The sequence below is a fragment of the Hylobates moloch genome, unplaced genomic scaffold (genome assembly GCF_009828535.3).
Source record: "Hylobates moloch isolate HMO894 unplaced genomic scaffold, HMol_V3 SCAFFOLD_21, whole genome shotgun sequence".
Taxonomy (NCBI): Eukaryota; Metazoa; Chordata; class Mammalia; order Primates; family Hylobatidae; genus Hylobates; species Hylobates moloch.
In genome coordinates, this window is record NW_026652296.1 from 24858669 (window position 1) to 24880694 (window position 22026).

At 44.2% G+C, this 22026-nt stretch overlaps 1 protein-coding gene across 1 annotated transcript in view; it reads right to left on the reverse strand.

Annotated features, from left to right (window-relative positions):
- PHF20 (PHD finger protein 20) overlaps positions 1-22026 on the reverse strand; it is a 176092-nt gene that overhangs the window by 26319 nt on the left and 127747 nt on the right. Inside the window, exons 11-13 of the mRNA XM_058432861.1 lie at positions 9811-9899; positions 7639-7696; positions 7109-7287 (exon numbers count right to left, since the gene is read on the reverse strand). Coding sequence (XP_058288844.1) covers positions 7109-7287; positions 7639-7696; positions 9811-9899 — 326 coding nt within the window. The remainder of the gene's footprint in view (positions 1-7108; positions 7288-7638; positions 7697-9810; positions 9900-22026) is intronic.

Here is a 22026-nt window from a genome sequence, read left to right on the forward strand (position 1 = left end):
ATTTGCATTTAGACAAAAAAAGAGATGGTTGCAAAGCAATGTGAATGTACTTAATATCACTGACTTGCATGCTTAAAAATGGTTATAATGGTAACTTTTAGGCAGGGCAGGGTGGCTCACACCTGTAATCCTAGCACTTTGGGAGGCTGAGGAGGAAGGATCATTTGAGGCCAGGAGTTTGAGACCAGCCTGAGAAACATAGCGAGACTCCATCTCTACAAAAAAAAATTAAAGAAATTAGCAAGGTGTAATGGTGTGTGCATGTAGTCCCAGCTACTCAGGAGGCTGAGGTGGGACAATCCTTGAGCCCAGGAGCTGGAGGCTGCCATGAGCTGTGATTGTGCCTCTGTACTCCAGCCTGGGTGACAAAGCAAGACCCTGTCTCAAAATAGGAAAATATAAAAATAAAAAGGGTAACTTTTAATGTTATGTGTGTTTTACCGAAAAATTTTTAAAAGGAAAAAATACATTTGCTATTGTTTGTTTAGCCACAGAATGTTTCTGGAAGGATATATAAGAAACTGATGAGGGCTGACTCTAGGGAATGGGTAGTTGGGGATAAGGTGGGGATAAGGTATTTTTCTGTGTGCTTTCTGGACTTTGAATTATGTCAGTGCATTAGGTACCAACAAATAATATGAATTTTAAAATAACCAAAACTTTCAAATGGGCTTCGTTTAAATTTTTATTTACTTAATTTTTATTTAATTTCTTGTAGAAACGGGGTCTATGTTGCCCAGGCTGGTTTTGAACTCCTGGACTCAAGCGATCCTTCCGCCTCAGCCTTCCAAAGTGCTAGGATTACGGGTGTGAACCACAGTGCTAGGCCATTAAAATGGGCTTCTTTTTAAAACTGCTATAAAATCTTTACTGGAGTTGGGCACTTAATACATATTAATACTTGTTGTTGTAGGGCAAAGGTCAGCAAACTACAGCCCATGTGCCAATGCCAGCTTGACTTGTTTTGTAAATTAAGTATTATGTGAACACAGCCATACTCATTTGTTTAGGGGTTTTTGTTTGTTTGTTTCTTGAGACAGGGTCTCACTCTATTGAACAGGTTGTAGTGCAGTGGTACAATCTCGTCTCCCTGCAGCCTTGACTGCCCAGGCTCTAGTGATCCACCCACCTCAGCCTCCTGAGAAGCTGGGACTACAAGTGTGCACCATCACAGTTAACTAATTTTTGTATTTTTTGTAGAGACAGGGTTTGCCATGTTGCCCAGGCTGGTCTGGAACTCCTGGCCTAAAATGATCTGCCCACCTCAGCCTCCCAAAGTGCTGGTATTACAGATGTGAGCCACTGCACCCAACCATACAGGTGAAAATTTGTTTTACATATTGCCTACAGCTGCTCGAAGAAGAATCCAGTAGGTGCAACAAGACCATATGGCCCTCAAAACCTAAAAATTTATTATCTAGCCATTTAAGAAAAAGCTTAACAAAATCTGCTCTACAGCAGCACTATTCACAATAGCAAAGAGTTGGAACCAACCCAAATGTCCAACAACAATAGACTGGATTAAGAAAATGTGGCACATATACACCATGGAATACTATGCAGCCATAAAAAATGATGAGTTCATGTCCTTTGTAGGGACATGGATGAAACTGGAAAACATCATTCTCAGTAAACTATCGCAAGGACAAAAAACCAAACACCGCATGTTCTCACTCATAGGTGGGAATTGAACAATGAGAACTCATGGACACAGGAAGGGGAACATCACACTCCGGGGACTGCTGTGGGGTGGGGGGAGGGACAGCATTAGGAGATATACCTAATGCTAAATGACAAGTTAATGGGTGCAGCAAAACAACATGGCACATGGATACATATGTAACAAACCTGCACATTGTGCACATGTACCCTAAAACCTAAAGTATAATAATAAAAAATAAAAAACAAAATAAAATAAAATAAAATAATTTAAATATCAAATGTATTTCCTGATGTTCATTTTTATGTGGTAGCCAGATTTCTCAAATACCGTATTTATTAAGTAGGATTTTAACCTTCCAGTGATTTAAATTAGCACTGGTAAATAAGATAAAATAATGATATACATGAACAATGTTGATACTACTCATATAATGAAAATGATCCAAAAAGTTATTTCTCTATAGTAATACATGCACTTCTAGAAAACATACTCTAAAAGTATTCTAGGGTTATTGAAAATATCAATTTAAGGTAAAGATTTAAGAAAAATTTATTCATGTCTTCCTAATTAGATGGTGAATACATTTTAAAGGTTTAAACTGTATTTGTTCTAGCTAGCTCCCTCTAAATTTATGCCTTTTGCTAAAGTTATTGAGTGGAAAAGGTACGTTGCTCACAGTGACAGGACAGTCAGAAACTGTCCCTCCTTAACACAAAGCCAGGTGGACACTCTTGCTTCAGGTGGACAGCACAGAAAAGTCCTCTGGAACAAAAGCCAAGAAGCTCTGAAGTGAGCTCAAGACACAAGGTCTTGTGGAGCCTGGGAAGCAGGAGATCAAGTTGGCTCCTGACTCTGCCATGCTCGTGATGGCCCCAATTGCCCTGAAATTAGTTTCTTCATATAGCACATAATGGCATATTAATCTCTACCCTCAAACACCCCAAGATCCTTGCTACTTATAGAAAAGTCAATGGAGAAAGTACCAGAGTGGATCAGAAATGGGTTACATACTGTTAGGCAGAACAGCCTTGCCAGAAGGGACATTCATTACTCACCCACTGAAGATTTTAACAGGCAGTAAAGGGCAAATCTGTCAGGCTAACAAGGCCTAGAACTGAGCATATGCTCAAGGATGACAGAGTAGAAACTAAAGATCTTCAATGTCCTTTTAAAAACAAACTTAAAAAAAATCTACTAAAAAATAATAGTCTTCATGTTATATAACATTTTTTTCTTTTCTTTTTTTTTGGGGGGGGTGCGGGGGGACAGGGTCTCATTCTGTCACCCAGGCTGGAGTGCAACAGAATGACCAGGGCTCGCTGCAGCCTTGAATTCCCAGGCTCAAGTGATCATCCCACTTCAGCCTCCGGAGTAGTTGGGTCTGCTGGCATGCATCACCATGCCCAGCTAGTTTTTTTATTTTTTTGTAGAGATAGGGTCTTGCTATGTTTCCAGGGCTGGTCTTGAACTCCTGGGCTCAAGCAATTCTCCCGCCTCTGCCTCCCAAAATGCTGGGATTACAGCATGCCCAACCAACAATTATCTAATAGTAGTCCACAGGGCTTCAGAGAGTCTGCAAAATGTGTGTGTTTTTAAGATAGGACAATTAAAAAAAAAAAGATGCACACTCAAACATGTTCCAAGCCAAATGTTAAGACAATGAAGCCCACCACCACACATAATTTTGTATTGCTAGGATAGCTCAGTATTATGTTGACCTCAAAATGGAGCTTGTCCTCCCATCTCTGATTAATCAAAGTAACTACACAGCATGCTGTTCAGGAAAAGTCACCCTGACAATGGCTGTGTGCATCACGCTTGTCTCACTGTTGTGCAACCAAATACAGAAAAACAAATGAGCCATTGAAGTGCTCCAAGTCAGCAACTGTCTGTCACTCACAGCTCTGACAGCATATCAGAATCATGGGAATATGCCCACCATTCACATGTCTGACCTCACAAGTAAAGATTATCCATTTTGAACTTTCAAAACGATTGCTATTACCTGTTACATATTTTGGGGTTCTATGAAACAGTCCATTAAGAAAAGGGGTTCTGATATTCAAAAATATTTGAAAACCACTGAACCAAGGTTTACTAAAGGTCTTAAATATCAGGTACCCTTGAATCCCAGAGGTTACTATGAAGGCTATTCAAAAAGACAAGACTCTCCCTCAGCCTAAAGTGTGTGTATGTATGTGTGTATGTATATGCGCATGTCCACTGGTGGTGCTGGGGAAGGGTTGGTCAGCCAGGCTAGATGGGACTATTATGTTTCAAAAACAAATTTTTCTTGTTTCACTTCTCAACTGTAAATGTAAATCCCCATAGCTAAGGCCCATAGGGAAAGAGCACTTGATTGGGTGCCCTGGGTTCAAATCATAATCTGATGACTTATTTAATGGTTCTACAACAATGAATGAAATCATATCTTCGTAATTTTGTTTTCCCAAATAAGTGACTTGAGATAGCCTTGTTACAGGTGAGATGGTATTTCTGAAAACACTCCAGAAACTTTAAATCACTACTCAGCTGTACCCAGTTACCTTAGCTCCATAGAGTTGCTTTAGTTCTATTAACAAAAAGAGCACGACTGTGGTACATCCATAGCATGGAATACTACTGGACAATAAGAATAAGTGACTACTGAAACATACAACAACATGGATGAATCTCAAGGATATTATACACAGTAAAAAGGGCCTTTCTCAAAAAGATACATACCATATGATTCCATTAACCAAGAATCATAAATTACGTAATTATAGACAGTTAAAACAGTTTCGTGTTTCCAGGGTTAGGGATAAGTATGGCTACAAAGTATAGGTACCAGGAGGGAATCTCACGGTCTTAGTATACCTGAATACCTTGATTGTGGGAGTGATTACACAAGGCTATACTTGTAATGAAAGCACACAGAGCTATATGCACACACAAATGAGTATGTGTATATCACTGGTAAAATCTGAATAAGCTCTAGTGATTATGCCAATGTCAACTGGTTTTATAGTTTTGATATCCTACTGTGGGTTTACGGGCTTTTGCATGGGAGGAAGACCAGCAGAGGAATTCATGGGACTTTCCTGTACATTTCTTTGCAATCTCCTGTGAATCTATAATTATTTCAAAATAAAAGTGTTTTCTAAAAGCCCTGGAAAAATAAAAAGCAAAAAAGCAAATACATCTACTCATCTCTAGTTGTTCTGAAAGTTTAAAGAGCTACGGAAAAGTCCCAATGTTTCAAGAAATAAAAGGAAAGGGGACTGTTGAGTACAAAGACAACAAATTCAAAGATGAGAGGAAAAAATGCAACTGTATATTAAGTCAAGATCCAAAAGTGAATTTCAAAATTCCATGCCATGCAGATCACAAGGTCAAGAGTTTAAGACCAGCCTAGCCAATATGGTGAAACACTGTCTCTACTAAAAAATACAAAAATTAGCCGGGCGTGGTGGCAGGCGCCTATAGTCCCAGCTACTCGGGCTGAGGCAGGAGAATCACTTGAACCCCGGAGGCGGAGGTTGCAGTGAGCCGAGATTGCGCCATTGCACTCCAGCCTGGGTGACAGAGCGAGACTCCGTCTCAAAAAAAAAATTACCATAACAAAAATATTTTGCCAGGCACAGTGGCTCACGCCTGTAATCCCAGCACTTTGGGAGGCCAAAGCAGGTGGATCACCTGAGGTTGGGAGTTCCAGACAAGCCTGACCAACATGGAGAAATCCCTTCTCTACTGAAAATACAAAAATTAGCCAGGCGTGGTGGCGCATGCCTGTAATCCCAGCTACTTGGGCAGCAGAGGCAGGAGAATCACTTGAACCTGGGAGGCAGAGGTTGTGGTGAGCCGAGATCGCACCATTGCACTCCAGCCTGGGAAACAAGTGTGAAACTCCGTCTCAAAAAAAAAAAACATGCCATGCCAACCTACAGTACGGAAAGGGCAAGGAAATAATATTCTATCACAGAAAGCAAGCCAAACGGGCTGGGCCTGTTTCTCATAATCTCAATAGGCTATATAGATTCTTATTGGATGATGGGCAGCCACCCCCTTTACTGGCTGCATGTAAAGCGATGGCTGGAATGGGTAGTTGGGGATAAGGTGGGGATAAGGTATTTTTCTGTGTGCTTTCTGGACTTTGAATTATGTCAGTGTATTAGGGATAAGTATGGCTACAAAGTATAGGTACCAGGAGGGAATCTCATGGTCTTAGTATACCTGAATACCTTGAATACCTGAATACCCTTTACTGGGAACAATCCCTGAACCCCCATTAACGCTATAATATAACACAGGTGGGCCCCAGGCAGTCTTTTTGCCCCTGTTGATAATCTGTAAGCTCTACTACTACCAGATCAGATAACTAGACCAGGGAGAGCATTTGACCCATAACAAACCTCTTTCCCCTCTGGCCACAGGTGACTGTTCCAAAAACTAATATCTGATCTAAATTTGGCTGGAATTGCTTACTCAGAAATTTAGAATCGGGACTAAGATTCTGACCTTGGTCTACCTAGTCTCTTGAACACAAAAATGTAAAATTGGGGCAAGGCCAAAGGTGACCATTTTGCATTTTCCAAGAAAATAAACAAGGAGTAAAATCAAAAAGAACCAAAAGGACTCCAGAGAAGCAGGAAACAAGGCAGACCAAGGCCCTCAAGATGGAATTCCAGGTTCTGAGCCTGAAGGCAGCCCTGCCTCTGAGTCCTAGGACCCAGTCTATTTTCCCAACAATATTTGTACTTGCCCCTAAAAAAATCCTAACCAATATAACAATGACTCTTAAAAACTCAGGTTCCCAAGCCAGTTGGGCAGCTGCCAAGACACCCAGGGAACTTGTGACACCCTTAGGAGCCAGCCAGCCAGCACCACCTCTCCCAGAACTGTGATTTACAGACAAGGGCCAGGGCAGGCAGGTGCTGGCCAGGCATGGTTTCCCCAAGCAGGTAAGGAGGTCCCACCCGCCATAGGCACATCTCAGAGATGGAGATGACAGACTCAAATGTCAGGAAAATAAAGAAAAAGAAACATAGAAGTTATAAAGCCAGCCTGCATGACTTTGGATCATAAAGAAAATTTACCTCAAAGAGAAGATAAGAGTCCATGGGAAGATTAAACTGCCACTCCAAAGATTTCAGTCCCTGCTGCTCAACTCCTCACTTTGTGACCACAGGCATGGCCCTTCCCATTTGCAGGTCCCAGCTGCCTCAAGCAGAGCATGAGAGGTTTAGACTCAGTGATCCCTAAAGTCCTGTCTTACTCCATCAATGGACTATGTATGGCAGCCTGGAACTCTGAGGAAGCCAAACAAAAAAGCGAAGCTCAGTCTGCTGCTGTTCATGGGTGTATCTGGGCTCTGTTATGACTTGCCATTGTTGCTGGCCTCAAAATTCCCTCCAAGGACCAGTTTGTGCTTCTCTAGACCTGTTTCCTGGAAGCTCTGCCTACCTGAATCATGAAGTCATTTTCCTCCTGGACCTCACAGATGCAACGGACCACCTCAAAGTCATAGCGGTCATCCCCATCAAGTTCCTCATCTGGGTTGGTGGTCACATCCACATCTTGGCCGTACTCATCATCGCTCCAGAGAAAGCTCTCAGAAGAGGACTCACTCAAATTATCCTCCTCTACGAGGAAAGGGAAAACAATAGTTACTATTTTAGGTTATAAAATTAAGAAACCTTTGATTGTCAAGAATGAAAAATGACCTTATAGTCCCATACCTCCAAGCAAGTACATTCATAGGGCAAGGAAACGAGGATGCTGATCTGTCCTTGGATCTGTCATTTAGTAACAGCCCAAACGAAGCATGCTGCCTGGCAGTGAACTCAACTCCACTTCCTTATTTCACTGAGAGAATGAAGCCCAAGGGCAGTGGCTACTCAAGATCACAGAACTCAGTGGCAGAGGAGCTACAACTCCCCATGAACCACATAGACCACCATCCGTGACAACTCTAACATGTTCTTCAGCCTCACCCCATCCAGTCAGGACGTGGCTTACAGTCTGTCTGTATCCAGAGCTACCTTTAAAACTCTGTAAACAAAGGCTGAGCATGGTGGTTCATGCCTCTAATACCAGCATTTTGGGAGGCCGAAGGAGGAGGATTGCTTGCGCTCAAGAGTTCAAGTCAAGCCTGGGCAACATGGCAAAACCCCATCTCCACTAAAAGAAAAAAAATTAGCTGGGCACAGTGATGCATGTCTATAATCCCAGCTACTCACGAGGCTGAGGCAGGAGGATCCCTTGAGCCTGCGAGTTTGAGGCTGCAGTGAGCTATGATCACACCACTGCACTCCATCCTGGGCAACAGCGTGAGACTTTGTCTCAAAAGACAAACAGGCTGCACACAGTGGCTCACGCCTGTAATCCCAGCACTGTAGGAGGCCAAGGTGGGCAGATCACTTGAGCCTAGGATTTGAGACCAGCCTGGCCAACGTGGTGAAACCCTGTCTCTACTAAAAATACCAAAAAATTAGCCAGGTGTGGTGGTGTGTGCCTGTAATCCCAGCTACTGGGGAGGCTGAGGCAGGAGAATCACTTGAACCCAGGAGGCAGAGGTTGCAGTGAGCCAAGATCACACCACTGCACTCCAGCCTGGGTGACAGAGTGAGACTTCGTCTCAAAAACAAAAATCAAAAACAAAAACTCTGTAGACAGTGAGGAATTAGGAAGAGGAAGATTCCAAGGATAATCAGAGGCAGAATCACTTGATGCCTGATTAGTTATAATCACAGCTAACTTTTACTAAGCGCTTGTTCTGAACCAGACACTGTTCTAAGTCAGGCATAACTTAATATTTTATTGCACTTCACAGATATTGTATCTTTTTTTACAAATTAAAGGTGTGTGGCAGCAACCCTGAAAGTCTATTGACACCATTATTGCAAAAGGAAATACTCACTTTGTGTCTGTCAGCATTTTTAAGCAATAAAGTATTATTTTACTTTTTATTATTTTTATTTTATTTATTTTTGAGACAAGGTCTCATTCTTTCTCCCAGAGTGCAGTGGCATGATCACAGCTCACTGCAGCCTTGACCTCCTGGGCTCAGGTGTTCCTCCCACCTCAGCCTCCCAAGTAGCTGGGATTACAGGTGCATGCCACAACAACTGGCTTTTTTTGTATTTTTTGTAGAGGCAAGGTTTGCCATGTTGCCCAGGCTGGTCTTGAACTCCTGGGGTCAAGCAATCCACCCGCCTCAGCCTCCCAAAGTGTTGGGATTACAGGTGTGGGACATTGCACCCAGTTTTCATTTTTTAAATTGTCAGTTAATATAATGAAATGTATTGCTAGTTCAAATTTTTGAACATTATTACATCAAAACAAGATTGATTTAATGAACACATATGTCACATTTTTCAGAACACATGGAATAACTAAATGAATTTTATCTCAAAGAAAGTTTTAAGAAATGTAACAGTCCAGGCGCGGTGGCTCATACCTGTAATCCCAGCACTTTGGGAGGTCGAGGTGGGTGGATCATGAGGTCAGGAGTTCAAGACCAGCCTGACCAACATGGTGAAACCCTGTCTATACTAAAAATACAAAAATTAGCTGGGCATGGTGGCGCACGCCTGTAATCCCAGCAACTTGGGAGGTTGAGACAGGAGAATTGCTTGACTCTGGGAGACAGAGGTTGCAGTGAGCCAAGATCGTGCCACTGCACTCCAGCCTGGGCGATAGAGTGAGACTCTGTCTCAAAAACAAAAACAAAGCAAAACAAAACAAAACAAAACAAAAAATATATATATATTTTTAAAATATAAATATATATATAAAGCCTTTCACAAGAGGGCTCAAAGATGTGTTTTAAGAGTCATATGTGTGAACAAATACCATCATTCACCTGCACATCCACTTATACTTCGATGCCTTCATCTGTGCCATCCTGTAGCAGGACACACTGGCCAATGCAGCAAGTGAGAAGGCTTTTCAATGCCAGCAGGACTTTGTAACACCTAGGTGAGTGGATGCCTCCCCTTCCAGGGCCCATACTAGGTTGAGCCCACAAGCCCTGGTAAGGGACTATTGGTCCTTCCTCTGCTCAGCACAGGCCCAGAGGCCATAATGGGAGAAAGCAACCCCTCCCCATTCATAGTAAGGAAACCTAAGTGAAACCCCCAGGAAAAAAAATTACCAGGTTTGGTTTTCTTTTTCTTTTTCTTTTTCTTCTTTGGCTTCACTCTCACAAACTCCTTGAATTTCTTATCTTTATTCTTTTCCTTGTCTTTTGTAGCTAGAATTAAACACAAATGTTGGCATTTTAACATTTTGTTTTCAATGCTGGGGTGCTTATTCTTTTCCTAAGTAAGCATGTCCGATGGGCCTGGCTCTGCCTGGGAAGTCTGGAGCAGATTGCCCATGGCAGAGCCACGCCTCCATCACTTAGCCTTTCAGTCCAGCTCAGCACACTCTGGCCCACTGCCCGTCATTGTAAATGGATTTTAGTGAAACACGCCGTGCTCATTGGTTACGTGTCTTTCACACTTCAACAGCAGAGCTGAGTAGTGAGGACAGAGACCTTTCAACCCCAAGGTTGAAAGTGTTTATTATCTGGCCCTTTACAGAGAAGTTTGCAAAACTCTACTTAGATCACTGCTCCTCAACCCTGGCTACATACTGGAATCACCTGGGAATCTTATTTTTGTTGTTGTTTTCATCACCATGTCACCCAAGCTAGAGTACAGTGGCGTGATCTCAGCTCACTGCAACCTCTGCCTCCTGGGTTCAAGCGATTCTCCTGCCTCAGCCTCCAGAGTAGCTGGGACTACAGACACACGCCACCACACCTAGCTAAATTTTGTATTTTTAGTAGAGACGGGGTTTCACCATGTTGGCCAGGCTGGTCTTAAACTCCTGACCTCAGGTGATCCAGCTGCCTCAGCTTCCCAAAGTGCTGGGATTATAGGTGTGAGCCACTGCGTCCAGCCAGGATTCTGTTGCTTGTTTCATTCTTTTTTTAAAAACTGAGGTACCATTCATATAACATAAAATTATTTTTAAATGAACAGTTCATGCCTTCTAAATACCAAAACTTCATCCTCTCTACTCTACAGCAAAACTTCTTAAGATGTCAGTCCTCCCTGTCTAAACTTCTCCCTTCACAGTTTTTCCTAATTACATTCTAAAAAGCTTCCCACCTACCACTCTGAGATCAGTTTTCAAAATTAACATCCTCACCATTGAAAAATCCAGTCGTTGCTGGGTGCGGTGGCTCACACCTGTAATCCCAGCACTTTGGGAGGCCAAGGCGGGCAGATCACAAGGTCAGGAGTTCAAGACCAGCCTGACCAACATGGTGAAACCCCGTCTCTACTAAAAATACAAAAATTAGCTGGGTCTGGTGGCACGTGCCTGTAATCCCAGCTACTCAGGAGGCTGAGGCAGGAGAATCGTTTGAACACAGGAGGCAGAGGCTACAGTGAGCTGAGATCGTGCCATTGCACTCCAGCCTGGCGACAGAGCGAGACTCCATCTCAAAGAAAAAACAAGAAAGAAAGAAAAATTCAGTCGTAGCTGGGCACGGTGGCTCATGCCTGTAATCCCAGCACTTTGGGAGGCCAAGGCAGGTGAATCACCTGAGGTCAGGAGCTTGAGATCAGCCTGGCCCACGTGGCAAAACCCTGTCTCTACTAAAAATATAAAAATTAGCCAGGCGTGGTGGCAGGCGCCTGTAATCCCAGCTACTTGGGCGGCTGAAGCAGGAGAATTGCCGAATCGGGGAGGCAGAGGTTGCAGTGAGCCCAGATTGCACCATTGCACTCCAGCCTGGGCAACAGAATGGGAATCTGTCTCCAAAACAAACAAACAAACAAAATCCAGTTGTTTCTTCTTCTCTTACCAAATATATTTGTAGGATTTCAAGTAATTCACCATGTCTTACTTTTTAGATATCAACAAGAGTTTACACGTACATATATCCTATGACCTTGCCATCCACTACAACATATTCATTCAAGAGAAAGCATCACTTATGTCCACACAGAGACTTATACATGAAGGCTCATAGCAGTTTTAGTTGTAATCGCCCCAAACTGAAAATTGCCCAAATGTCCATCAAGTGAATGTACAAATAATTCATGATGTATCCATACAATGGAAGACTTTTCAGCAATAAAGGTAGGAACAGCAGGCCAGGCGCGGTGGCTCACGCCTGTAATCCCAGCACTTTGGGAGGCCAAGGCGGGCAGATCACGAGGTCAGGAGATTGAGACCATCCTGGCTAACATGGTAAAACCCCGTCTCTACTAAAAATACAAAAAAAATTAGCCAGGCATGGTAGTGGGCGCCTGCAGTCCCAGCTACTCGGGAGGCTGAGGCAGGAGAACGGCGTGAACCCAGGAGGCGGAGCTTGCAGTGAGCTGAGGTCTGGCCACTGCACTCCAGCCTGGTACAGTGCGAGACTCCAACTCAAAAAATTAAAATTTAAAAAAAAGTACAAACAGCAACATAAGTGAATCTCAAAGTATGCTGGGTGAAAGGAGCCAGACAAAACAAGTGCGCACTGCAGGATTCCATTTCTACAGTAGTCTACAAAATGAAAACAAACCGGCTGGGCGTGGTGGCTCACTCCCAGCACTTTGGGAGGCCAAGGTAGGCAGATCAGCTGAGGTCAGGAGTTCAAGACCAGCATGACCAATACGATAAAACCCCATCTGTACTAAAAATACAAAAATTAGCCGGGTGTGGTGGCTCACGCCTGTAATCCCAGCTACTTGGGAGGCTGAGGCAGGAGAATCGCTTGAGCCCAGGAGGCAGAGGTTGTAGTAAGCTGAGATCGTGCCACTTCACTCCAGCCTGGGCGACACAGCGACTCCGTCTCGGGGGAAAAAAAAGAGAGAAAACACACCATAAGTAACAGTAAGCAGAATAGTGGTTGCCTGGAGCTCAGGGGGAGGGGAGAGGTGGGAAGGCGGAACTGAAAAGGGACATGAGGAAAGTTTGGGAGGAAATGGAATATGTTTACTATCTTGACTGTGGTGATAGCTGGGTACAAACATATGTCAAATCTCACCAATTATACCATTTAAATATGTATAGTTCATTGTACAATTAAGTCTCGATAAAGCTATAAAGAAAAACAACCAATTCAGTTGCATTTAGTACATTCACAATGTTGTACGACCACTTTGATATAGTTCTAAGAACATTTCCGTCACTCCAAAGTAAAACCCTTTACCATTAAGCAGTATTTCCCCTCCCCTAAACCCCTCCCCTCAGCCCCACCAACCTGCATCTGACTCCATGGGCTTATCTATTCTGGATATCTCATAAATATGGAACCATACAATATGTGACCTTTTGTGTCTGGTTTCTTTCATTTAGCATAATGTTTTCAAGGATATCACGATTTTTAAAACTTTCCAAGTGATTCTGATACGGAATCAAGATATCCACAAAGCAGTTGTGGGGCAGGGTAGACAATCAGATTCCATTTTAACTAAGCACTTGTGTGCAAGGAAACCACAAATATCTCATTTAATCCTTACAACAACTTGTGTGTATATCATTCCCATTTTACAGGCAGGGAAACTGAAGCTCAAAGAGGTGAAATCACCCACCTGACATCACATAGGTATTTAAAAGCAAATTGGTCTGACTCTCCAGCACCATGTCTGCTCTGCAACCCAGGCCCCTCTCCCAAATTAGCACTTGGTAACCATCAGAAAGGAACAGTGGGCTGTGCCTACTGGCTGGCAATCCTGGAATCTATAGGTAGAGTTGATCTACTGGCTAGAGAACATAGGACTTAAGGGTATTTGAGCTCCTTAACTGTTAAAATACCCTGCAACTAGAAAGAAAGTCAACAAACATGAAAGCTGGAGAGAACTTAGACCAATTTGTAAAAGCACTCATTTTTAAAACCAAGAAACCAAGGCCCAAAGACAGTAGATTGGCAAAATATGGTCAGATGCCTTCTGAATTTCAAAAAAGCTATCAATAATTTTTACTTTTCATTGATCCTGAGAACAGGGTCTTCCCCAAACATAAAAACAAAACTCATTTTTACACAGTTTGACTACCACCGTATTATTAGCCATGGTTTCAATTCATTTAGGCAACAGATATCATGCATATACTATGCTCCAGGCACATTCTAGGGAGGAGGGATATGGCAATGAACAAAGACACCCTCTGTCCCTCACAGAGCTACATTCTATTCAGTTGGTGCAAAAGTAATTGCTGTTTTTGCCACTGAAAGTCACAGCAAAAACCACAATTACTTTTGCACCAACCTAAAAAGCTGATTGGGCAGCAAACTATGAATAGGAGGGAATTTCCTCAACTGGATAAAGAACTTCTTACTAATGGGTAAGAAACTGGATGCTTTCCCCTTAAGATCAGGAACAAAGCAAGGTGCCTCTCTCACTACTCCTATTCAACATTTTACTGGAAATCTTAGCTAGCGGAATAAGTCAGAAAAGGAAATAAAAGCTCTACAGATTGAAATGGAAGAAATAACACTATCTTTGTTTGAAGATGATCTATGTAGAATATCCCAAAGAATTGATCAAAACAAAAACTGCCAGAACAGCACTTACAGCAAGGTTACAAGATACAAAGTTAATATACAACAATCTATTGCTTTTCTGTATGCCAGCAATGAATAACTGGAATTTGAAATCAAGAAATAGCAAGGAGATCTGTATGGCTCCAATGGAACTGAAATTAGAATTAGGTCAGCCAGGCGCGGTGGCTCACGCCTGTAATCCCAGCACTTTGGGAGGCTGAGGCGGGTGGATCACGAGGTCAGGAGATCGAGACCACAGTGAAACCCTGTCTCTACTAAAAATACAAAAAATTAGCCGGGCGTAGTGGCGGGCGCCTGTAGTCCCAGCTACTCCAGAGGCTGAGGCAGGAGAATGGACTGAACCCGGGAGGCGGAGCTTGCAGTGAGCCGAGATTGCGCCACTGCACTCCAGCCTGGGCGACAGAGCGAGACTCCGTCTCAAAAAAAAAAAAAAAAAAAAAAAAGAATTAGGTTGAGTGAGGGAAAGAAGCAGATGGAGGCTAGCAGCAGATCATGATGAAGGGCCCTGTGAGGAAGTTGGCTTTTACTATGAGTGATTTAGGGAGCCACTGGAAGGATCTCAGCAAAGGAGGGATATTATCTGTTGTACCTTCACCCACACTCCCCCACAACACACACACAAACTGCTCCCTGATCCAGTTTTTATTTGTAAATTCAGGTTTTAGTGACCTCCAACTAAAGTAATTATACCCATCAGCTTAGTGAAATGCTAACAGAATTTATCCTGTCAGCAGCAGAACTGCCTGAGGCAGCAATATAATCTAGGTCCTAAATCCTTGAGACAGAGAGGGCAAGATGTAGAGGAAAACTGCCCAATGCTAAGGCATACCTGGTTATCTGGCTAAAGATGGTGGTCATTTGTAAACTCCAGTGGCAGAACTTACAGGCCCTGGAGAAGACACAGAGAACTGCCCAGCAAGGACTGAGCTAAGGCAGGTGAGTCCCTGAGGAACAGGGGTAGACAAGGTGACAACAGGCAGAAATCCCCAGACTGCCAGGTGCACAGGAAGTCTCCTGCAGGGAGGCACTCCTATCTCCCACTCCAGGGCCTGGGACAGGCACTCTTCCCTGGAATCATAAAAGACAGCAGAGCCTCAAAGTGAAGAGTATGGGCTTCACAACAGATTCAAATCATGGCTCCACCACCTGCTAGAGCTGTAAATATTGGTTCAAGTTAATCCATCTCATCTGTACCTTAGTTTCTAATCTATAAATTAGGCATTATAGATGCCTAATATGCCAATATTAGAGCATCCAAATTCTTAAAACAAGTACTTCTAGACCTAAAGAATGATTTAGTCACATAATTTTAGTGGGGGACTTCAACACCCCTCTGACACAGCATTAGAAAGATCATCAAGGCAAAAAACAAAGAAATACTGGACTTAAATCCAGCAATGACAAACTACACATTCCACCCATCTGCAAATGGCAAATAATCTAAAATTGACGACATGCTTGGCCATAAACCAAGTATCAATGAATTCGAATCATTGAAATCATATCAACCACACTCTGAGACCACAGTGGAATAACAGCATAAATTAGGCATAACAGCACCCACCTCAGAGGGTTTGTTCTGATGACTAAATAAGACAATACAAGTAACGAACGTGGAAAAGTGCCCAGCACATGAAGTACTCAAATGTCAGCTGTTATTATCTTGCTTGCAATACTCTTTCCCTGGAAAGCAGTGCTGGTCGCTGGTCTGCTGTCAGCTCTCTCTCTGGACAGCTTTACCAATTGTTCCATGACCCACAGAGCATGTACTGGCTGTGGAGCTTCCTCCCGGCTGCCCTGACTAGGTTGGACAAAGAGTGACTTCCTGCCAGGGTTCTGGATCAGAGAGCAGCTTGTCACCTAAGCAGGGTGAGGCTTTCCTCCAGGATGGCTACTTGTCCTCTCCCCAAGCCGCAGGTGTCCATCAGGAGAAATACCAGAGGCTCTCTTGCTCCTCCATACAGCTGACTCTTGAGTATTTCATTCAATCACTGACTTATGAGAGCAGAGGGACAACTGTCATCAGACCGCCGCTTCCAGGAGGGAAAAGAATAGCATCACCACCACCTATGGGGTAACTGCTTGTACACCACAGAGCTCAGCCACGAGGCTGGGACAAGCAGTGACCAGAGCATGTTCTGATCTGCACAAGGGGGTGGCAGCTCAAGGGCAGAACAGAAGCAGATATGGGCTTGGAGGGGTTCTCTCTGCCTATCAGAGAAGTGGTAGTCAGGGCCTGCCACCATCATTTCACCATGTCTACCTTCCCAACTTCATCTCTTATTAGTCCGTGGTAGGGTCCCACCCAGACACCAACCTAGGACGGCCCTCCAATAATCCCTCCCTCCTCAAGCCCTGCATTTTTCTTACCTCACGTGGTAGAGGCTGCAATGCCCTTCCCAACACTATTTCTCCACTTCTTCCATAGGAAGAGTTCATGTTCCATGTTCCCTTGAGAGAGGGGTGGAAGATGTTCTGCCTATCGGATACAAGAAGTGATGTGTGGCACTTCTGGGTTGTGCCTTAAAAGAAAGGAGCATACTTTCCCTTCCCTTCCCTTCTCTTCCCAGCAGCTGAAAGATAAGCAAGACAGGGAGCCATTTTGGACGCCAAAGAAGAGCAACACCTGGGGCAACAACGGGGAGAGAGCAAGGCCCAGGAACCTTCAGAGCCTGGTGGAACAACGGGGAGAAAGCAAGGCCCAGGGACCTTCAGAGCCTGGTGGAACAACGGGGAGAGAGCAAGGCCCAGGGACCTTCAGAGCCTGGTGGAACAACGGGGAGAGAGCAAGGCCCAGGGACCTTCAGAGCCTGGTGGAACAACGGGAGAGCAAGGCCCAGGGACCTTCAGAGCCTGGTGGAACAACGGGGAGAGAGCAAGGCCCAGGGACCTTCAGAGCCTGGTGGAACAACGGGGAGAGAGCAAGGCCCAGGGACCTTCAGAGCCTGGTGGAACAACGGGGAGAAAGCAAGGCCCAGGGACCTTCAGAGCCTGAGCACAACCACCATGGGTAACTTGCAGTTCATCCTGAGAGGGAAATAAACTTCTCTGATTTTAGCCAGCTATGTTGTTCTCTCTGTTATGGCACCATAATCCATATTCTAATTAAGCTCACACTGCTCTTTTTGTTTTAAGGGGAGGAGAACATGCTCCTGCAATAAGGCCAGTGTAGTCTCATGAGAAAAGGTGGAGATGGCAATGAAGAGGTGCCCACTCCAGTGCCCCAAGGCTCACTTTGGCCTAAAACTGAGGTTTACCCAGGGTGAGAGCACGACTCAAACAGATGTAGCAATAACTAATAATAAGCACAGGAGAGGCCTTCTTTGACACTAGAAAATTCTTTCTGAGCCTAACCTGTATTCAGGACTGAACTCACCTACATAGAAAGAAACCCAAGGGAGCCTGAGCTGGCTCCTGGAAGAGAATTTATTAAGTGACTCTGGTATACTGAGAAACCTCATTTGGAAAAGCAAATCTAAACTGACCTTCTAAATTCATTTTGCAACTAAAGGCTTGGCTGAGAGCAGAACCATATGAGTGACAGGATTACAGAAGGCTGGCATCAGAAGGGGCACCTTAGGGACAGGTGATTGGTTTATTCCCCTTGATGCCTCTGAACGCTTGCTATGCCTATTCCTGGCACAGGGATGCTTTTCCTCTTCCCGGCTTCTGGTCCAACTCCTATCTAGCCTCACTCCTTAAGGCATGGGTTAGTCTGCTCAGGCTGTTATAACAAAACATTACGTTATATGTGGCTTAAACAACAGATATTTCTTTATCACAGTTCTGGAGGTTGGAAACTACAAGATCAAGGTGCCAGCCTATTTGGTTCCCAGTGAGGCCCCTCTTCCCAGTTTGCAGACGGCCATCTTCTTGCTACATCCTCACATGGGGGGATAGGGGGAGCTCTCTGTTTTCTTCCTATAATGCCACTAATCCCATCATGAAGGCTCTACCCTCATGACATCATTTAAACTTAATTATTGCCAAATACCATCACACTGAGGGTTAGGACTTCAACAGATGAATTTTAGGGAGGAAGGCAGGACACAATTCAATTCACAGCAAGGCCTAACTCAAATGTCACCTTCTCCTCTGAACAGTCCAGCTCCTACCCTACAGGCAAAATCTGAATCTGTGTTCCCACAGCACTTTACATGTTCCTAACACAGAACTTAGCCTTCTCACGTTGTTTATGAGCTTTTCTCCCCACATGAAAGGGCTTGGTCTCATGCGTACCTAGCTCTACATCATCACTTTAGAAATGAGGAGATCAGCCAGGCACGGTGGCTCACCTCTGTAATCCCAGCACTTCGGGAGGCCAAGGCAGGCGGATCATCTGAGGTCGGGAGTTTGAGACCGGCCTGACCAACATGGAGAAGCCCCGTCTCTACTAAAAGATGGCACCCTGTAACCACTACTCGGAGGCTGAGGCAGGAGAACATTGAACAAAGGCGGAGGTTGCATGACCAAATCACACTATTGCAAAAAAAAGAAAGAAAGAGAGAGAGAGAGAGAAAGAAAGAAGAAAAGAAAAAAGAAAAGAAAAGAAAAGAAAGAAAAGAAAAGAAAAGAAAAGAAAAGAGAAAAGAAAAGAAAAGAGATCAGATCTGTGAAGAGACCTGCCTGAGATCACAAAGGGAACAGTGGCAGGTTGCTACTAAGATCAGCCTATGGACTCTCAGACCAGAACTACTACTTCTGCCCAACCTTACCGGCCCAGAAATTGAGGAGTCCAAAGCCAAGAAATCTCTGCAGGGTACTTTCGAGTCCCAGTGGTTTTGCTGGAAGCCCCAGGAATCTTCATCAGAGAAATCCATGAGAGCCGGGAGCGGTGGCTCACGCCTGTAATCCCAGCACTTTGGGAGGCCGAGGCGGGCGGATCACGAGGTCAGGAGATCGAGACCATCCTGGCTAACACGGTGAAACCCCGTCTCTACTAAAAATACAAAAAATTAGCCAGGCGAGGTAGCGGGCGCCTGTAGTCCCAGCTACTCGGGAGGCTAAGGCAGGAGAATGGCGTGAACCCCGGGGGGCGGAGCCTGCAGTGAGCCGAGATCGCGCCACTGCACCCCAGCCTGGGTGAAAGAGCAAGACTCCTTCTAAAAAAAAAAAAAAAAAAAAAAAAAGAGAGAAATCCATGAGAACCCAAGTTTGGAACCACTTGAGGCCAGGAGTTCAAGACCAGCCTGGACAACATGGCAAAACCCCATCTGTACTACAAATACAAAAATTAGCTGGGTGTGGTGGTGCATGCCTGTAATCCCAGCTACTTGGGAGGCTAAGGCAGGAGAATTGCTTAAACCCCGAAGGGGGAGGTTGCAGTGAGCCAAGATCATGCCACTGCACTCCAGGCTGGGCAACAGAGTGAGATTCTGTCTCAAAAAAAAAAAAAAAATCAGAGCATTCAGCATAAAGGGGGTACTTTTTTACAGTTACTATTATCGCGCAGCACAAATCCTATAATATTCTGTTTTTCACTTAGGCAGAATGTCAAGTTCACACTGCCTATAAACTAAAACACAGACTGCCTGGTATCAGAGTCCCACTGTGAAACGTCTCCCCATGAAACGACTCCCCAGCTGAGCTCTCCACACTGTCTGAAATTCCACCCTAGAGATAAGAGCTTTCTCAGAAGCCTGAGGTGAAACCAGGATACTATTAAGTTGGTTCTATTCTTTCAAATTTTTGGTTATCAGATTAGTCAAGTATCCAGTAAAACACTGACAAACTGGGGCAAGGCTTTGATGAGAGAAAGGTAAGGGGTGATGCCTGGAACAGGGGTGCCTTCTGGAGAGCTGGGGCAGAATGAGGCGGCCACACTACAGAATCTTCAGCATACACTGCTGTGTTCACTCTCATTGATAGCCAGCTACGTGATAAACACTGAACATGTCTACTGAACCCCATCCACATATGATAATACCGAGGCTCTTGCTGGTTAATGGCACAGTCAGGGCTGGTGGCCAGGCTTTCAATTTTCCATCTGGATCACAGCAAGATGGATGGTCTAGTTCCTTCGGTCTGGTAACTGCTAAACGTATCAGCAATGAGGCATGGGAGATACATTTGGGTAATCGCCATGTTGTCTAGGAGGCTGTGTCCACCTGACATGTGGGTGGGGGCACATTCCTTCCTGGCTGCACAAATCCTGCCCTCACTGAGAGGGTACAGAAATGATCAGGCTGTGCCCTCACTGAGAGGGTACAGAAATGATCAAACAGTGGGTGAGTGGTCTGTGTGGCACATTCTGCTGCCAAATTGATCAATTTTATAAAGGACCACTATAAACAAATTAAAACATAAGGACTTAAAAAACCTTTTGGCAACAAGTTAAACCACAGGGATTTAAAAGACTCTTGTTTCCCTTAAAGCATTTTATAATTGTCCAACCCTACTAGTCTAGTGAGTAGACAGCAGGCCTTATTTTTAAAAACTGGTAAACAAAAATCTCCAATTCACCAAGAAATTTCTAAATCCCATTGAAAAGGATCCAAAACCAGGTCATATAATCATGAGACCCAAAGGAGACATGAAATAGAAAACAATTACTCAAAAGACAGGACAGGAAAGGAAAGGAAAGGAAAATCACTCAAAAAAAAAAAAAAGAAAGAAAAAAGAAAAGAAAATCAGTCACTCAGGCTTCTTAATTATACCAAAATGGCAATGTTTTGTCTATTGGTTTCGTAGCTCATCAGTGGTTGGCTGAGTTCAGAACTCAGATCTCTGACTGCCTGGGTAAATGCTTTCACTGAGATAAAGAGAGAGTATGTATTCAGAGTTTATTATAGGCCAGGCATTTTACAAAGCATTTCCCCTTGGGTCATTTAGTGGAACAAAGTTATGAGGTAGGAAGTACTATTACCTCTATTTCACAGACGGGAAAATTAAAGTTTAGCAAGTTCTCTGCCCAAGGTCCTAGAGCAAGCAAGTGGTAGAGCCTGTATTCAAACTCAGGTGAGCTGACACATATTACTCAACATAAACCAAGTCATGCAAGTACAATTAGCCAAGAATCCCAAAGCCAGGTGGTGGATCAGCATCTGGCCAGGAATACCTGCCCCACACTCAGGTGCATTATACTGAGCAAAGTCCCTCCTCAGACAATTACCATGAACAGGGAGAGGCAGAAGTACTATGTCCTAGCACAGACAGCACACACCACGATGGTCAGGCAAGCAGGACTTCCTTGGGTCCCTCGATGGCCTCCTGCCTGTCAAGCCTTAGCCTTTGGAACAACCTGACTCTGGTGGCTTTGTGCTGTCTGGGGTAGGCTGCACTCTACTTCCAGTGTTGTATCCTCATCCTGCCTAGATGTCAATCCATTACAATATCCAGTGCCTGCTATTTCTACTGGCTCCTGACACCTCAATGACCTCCATTTACTCAACATAATCTCCACTCCTTCAGTGCTGGTTGTTTCCACAGCTCTGCAGAATCCATGGGATACTGTAGTGACTCAAGATGACTCAACATAATTCCTCCTCAATAGCACTCAGAATCCAGCTAGAGAGCTCACACAAATGTACCCAACTCAGCCACATATGGCTGGATGAGAAGGATGAAATTCTGGAAAGCAAGGGGAAGAAAGAAATCCACTTCCCCACACCAGGCCTTGAAACAGGCTTATTAAAAAGATTGGCTTACAAACTAATCACAAGAACTGAGGTTTACACTCAGAAAGAGACAGTGAAGTCTGGCGACCTGAAGAGAGTCCAACAGTGACTGAGGCAACAGATGGGATTCACAACCCATGTGCCCAGCTCCAAAACTTATGCTTTGCAGAAGCATCATTCTGTCCTTACATATTATTTAGCAAGAGAGTGATATA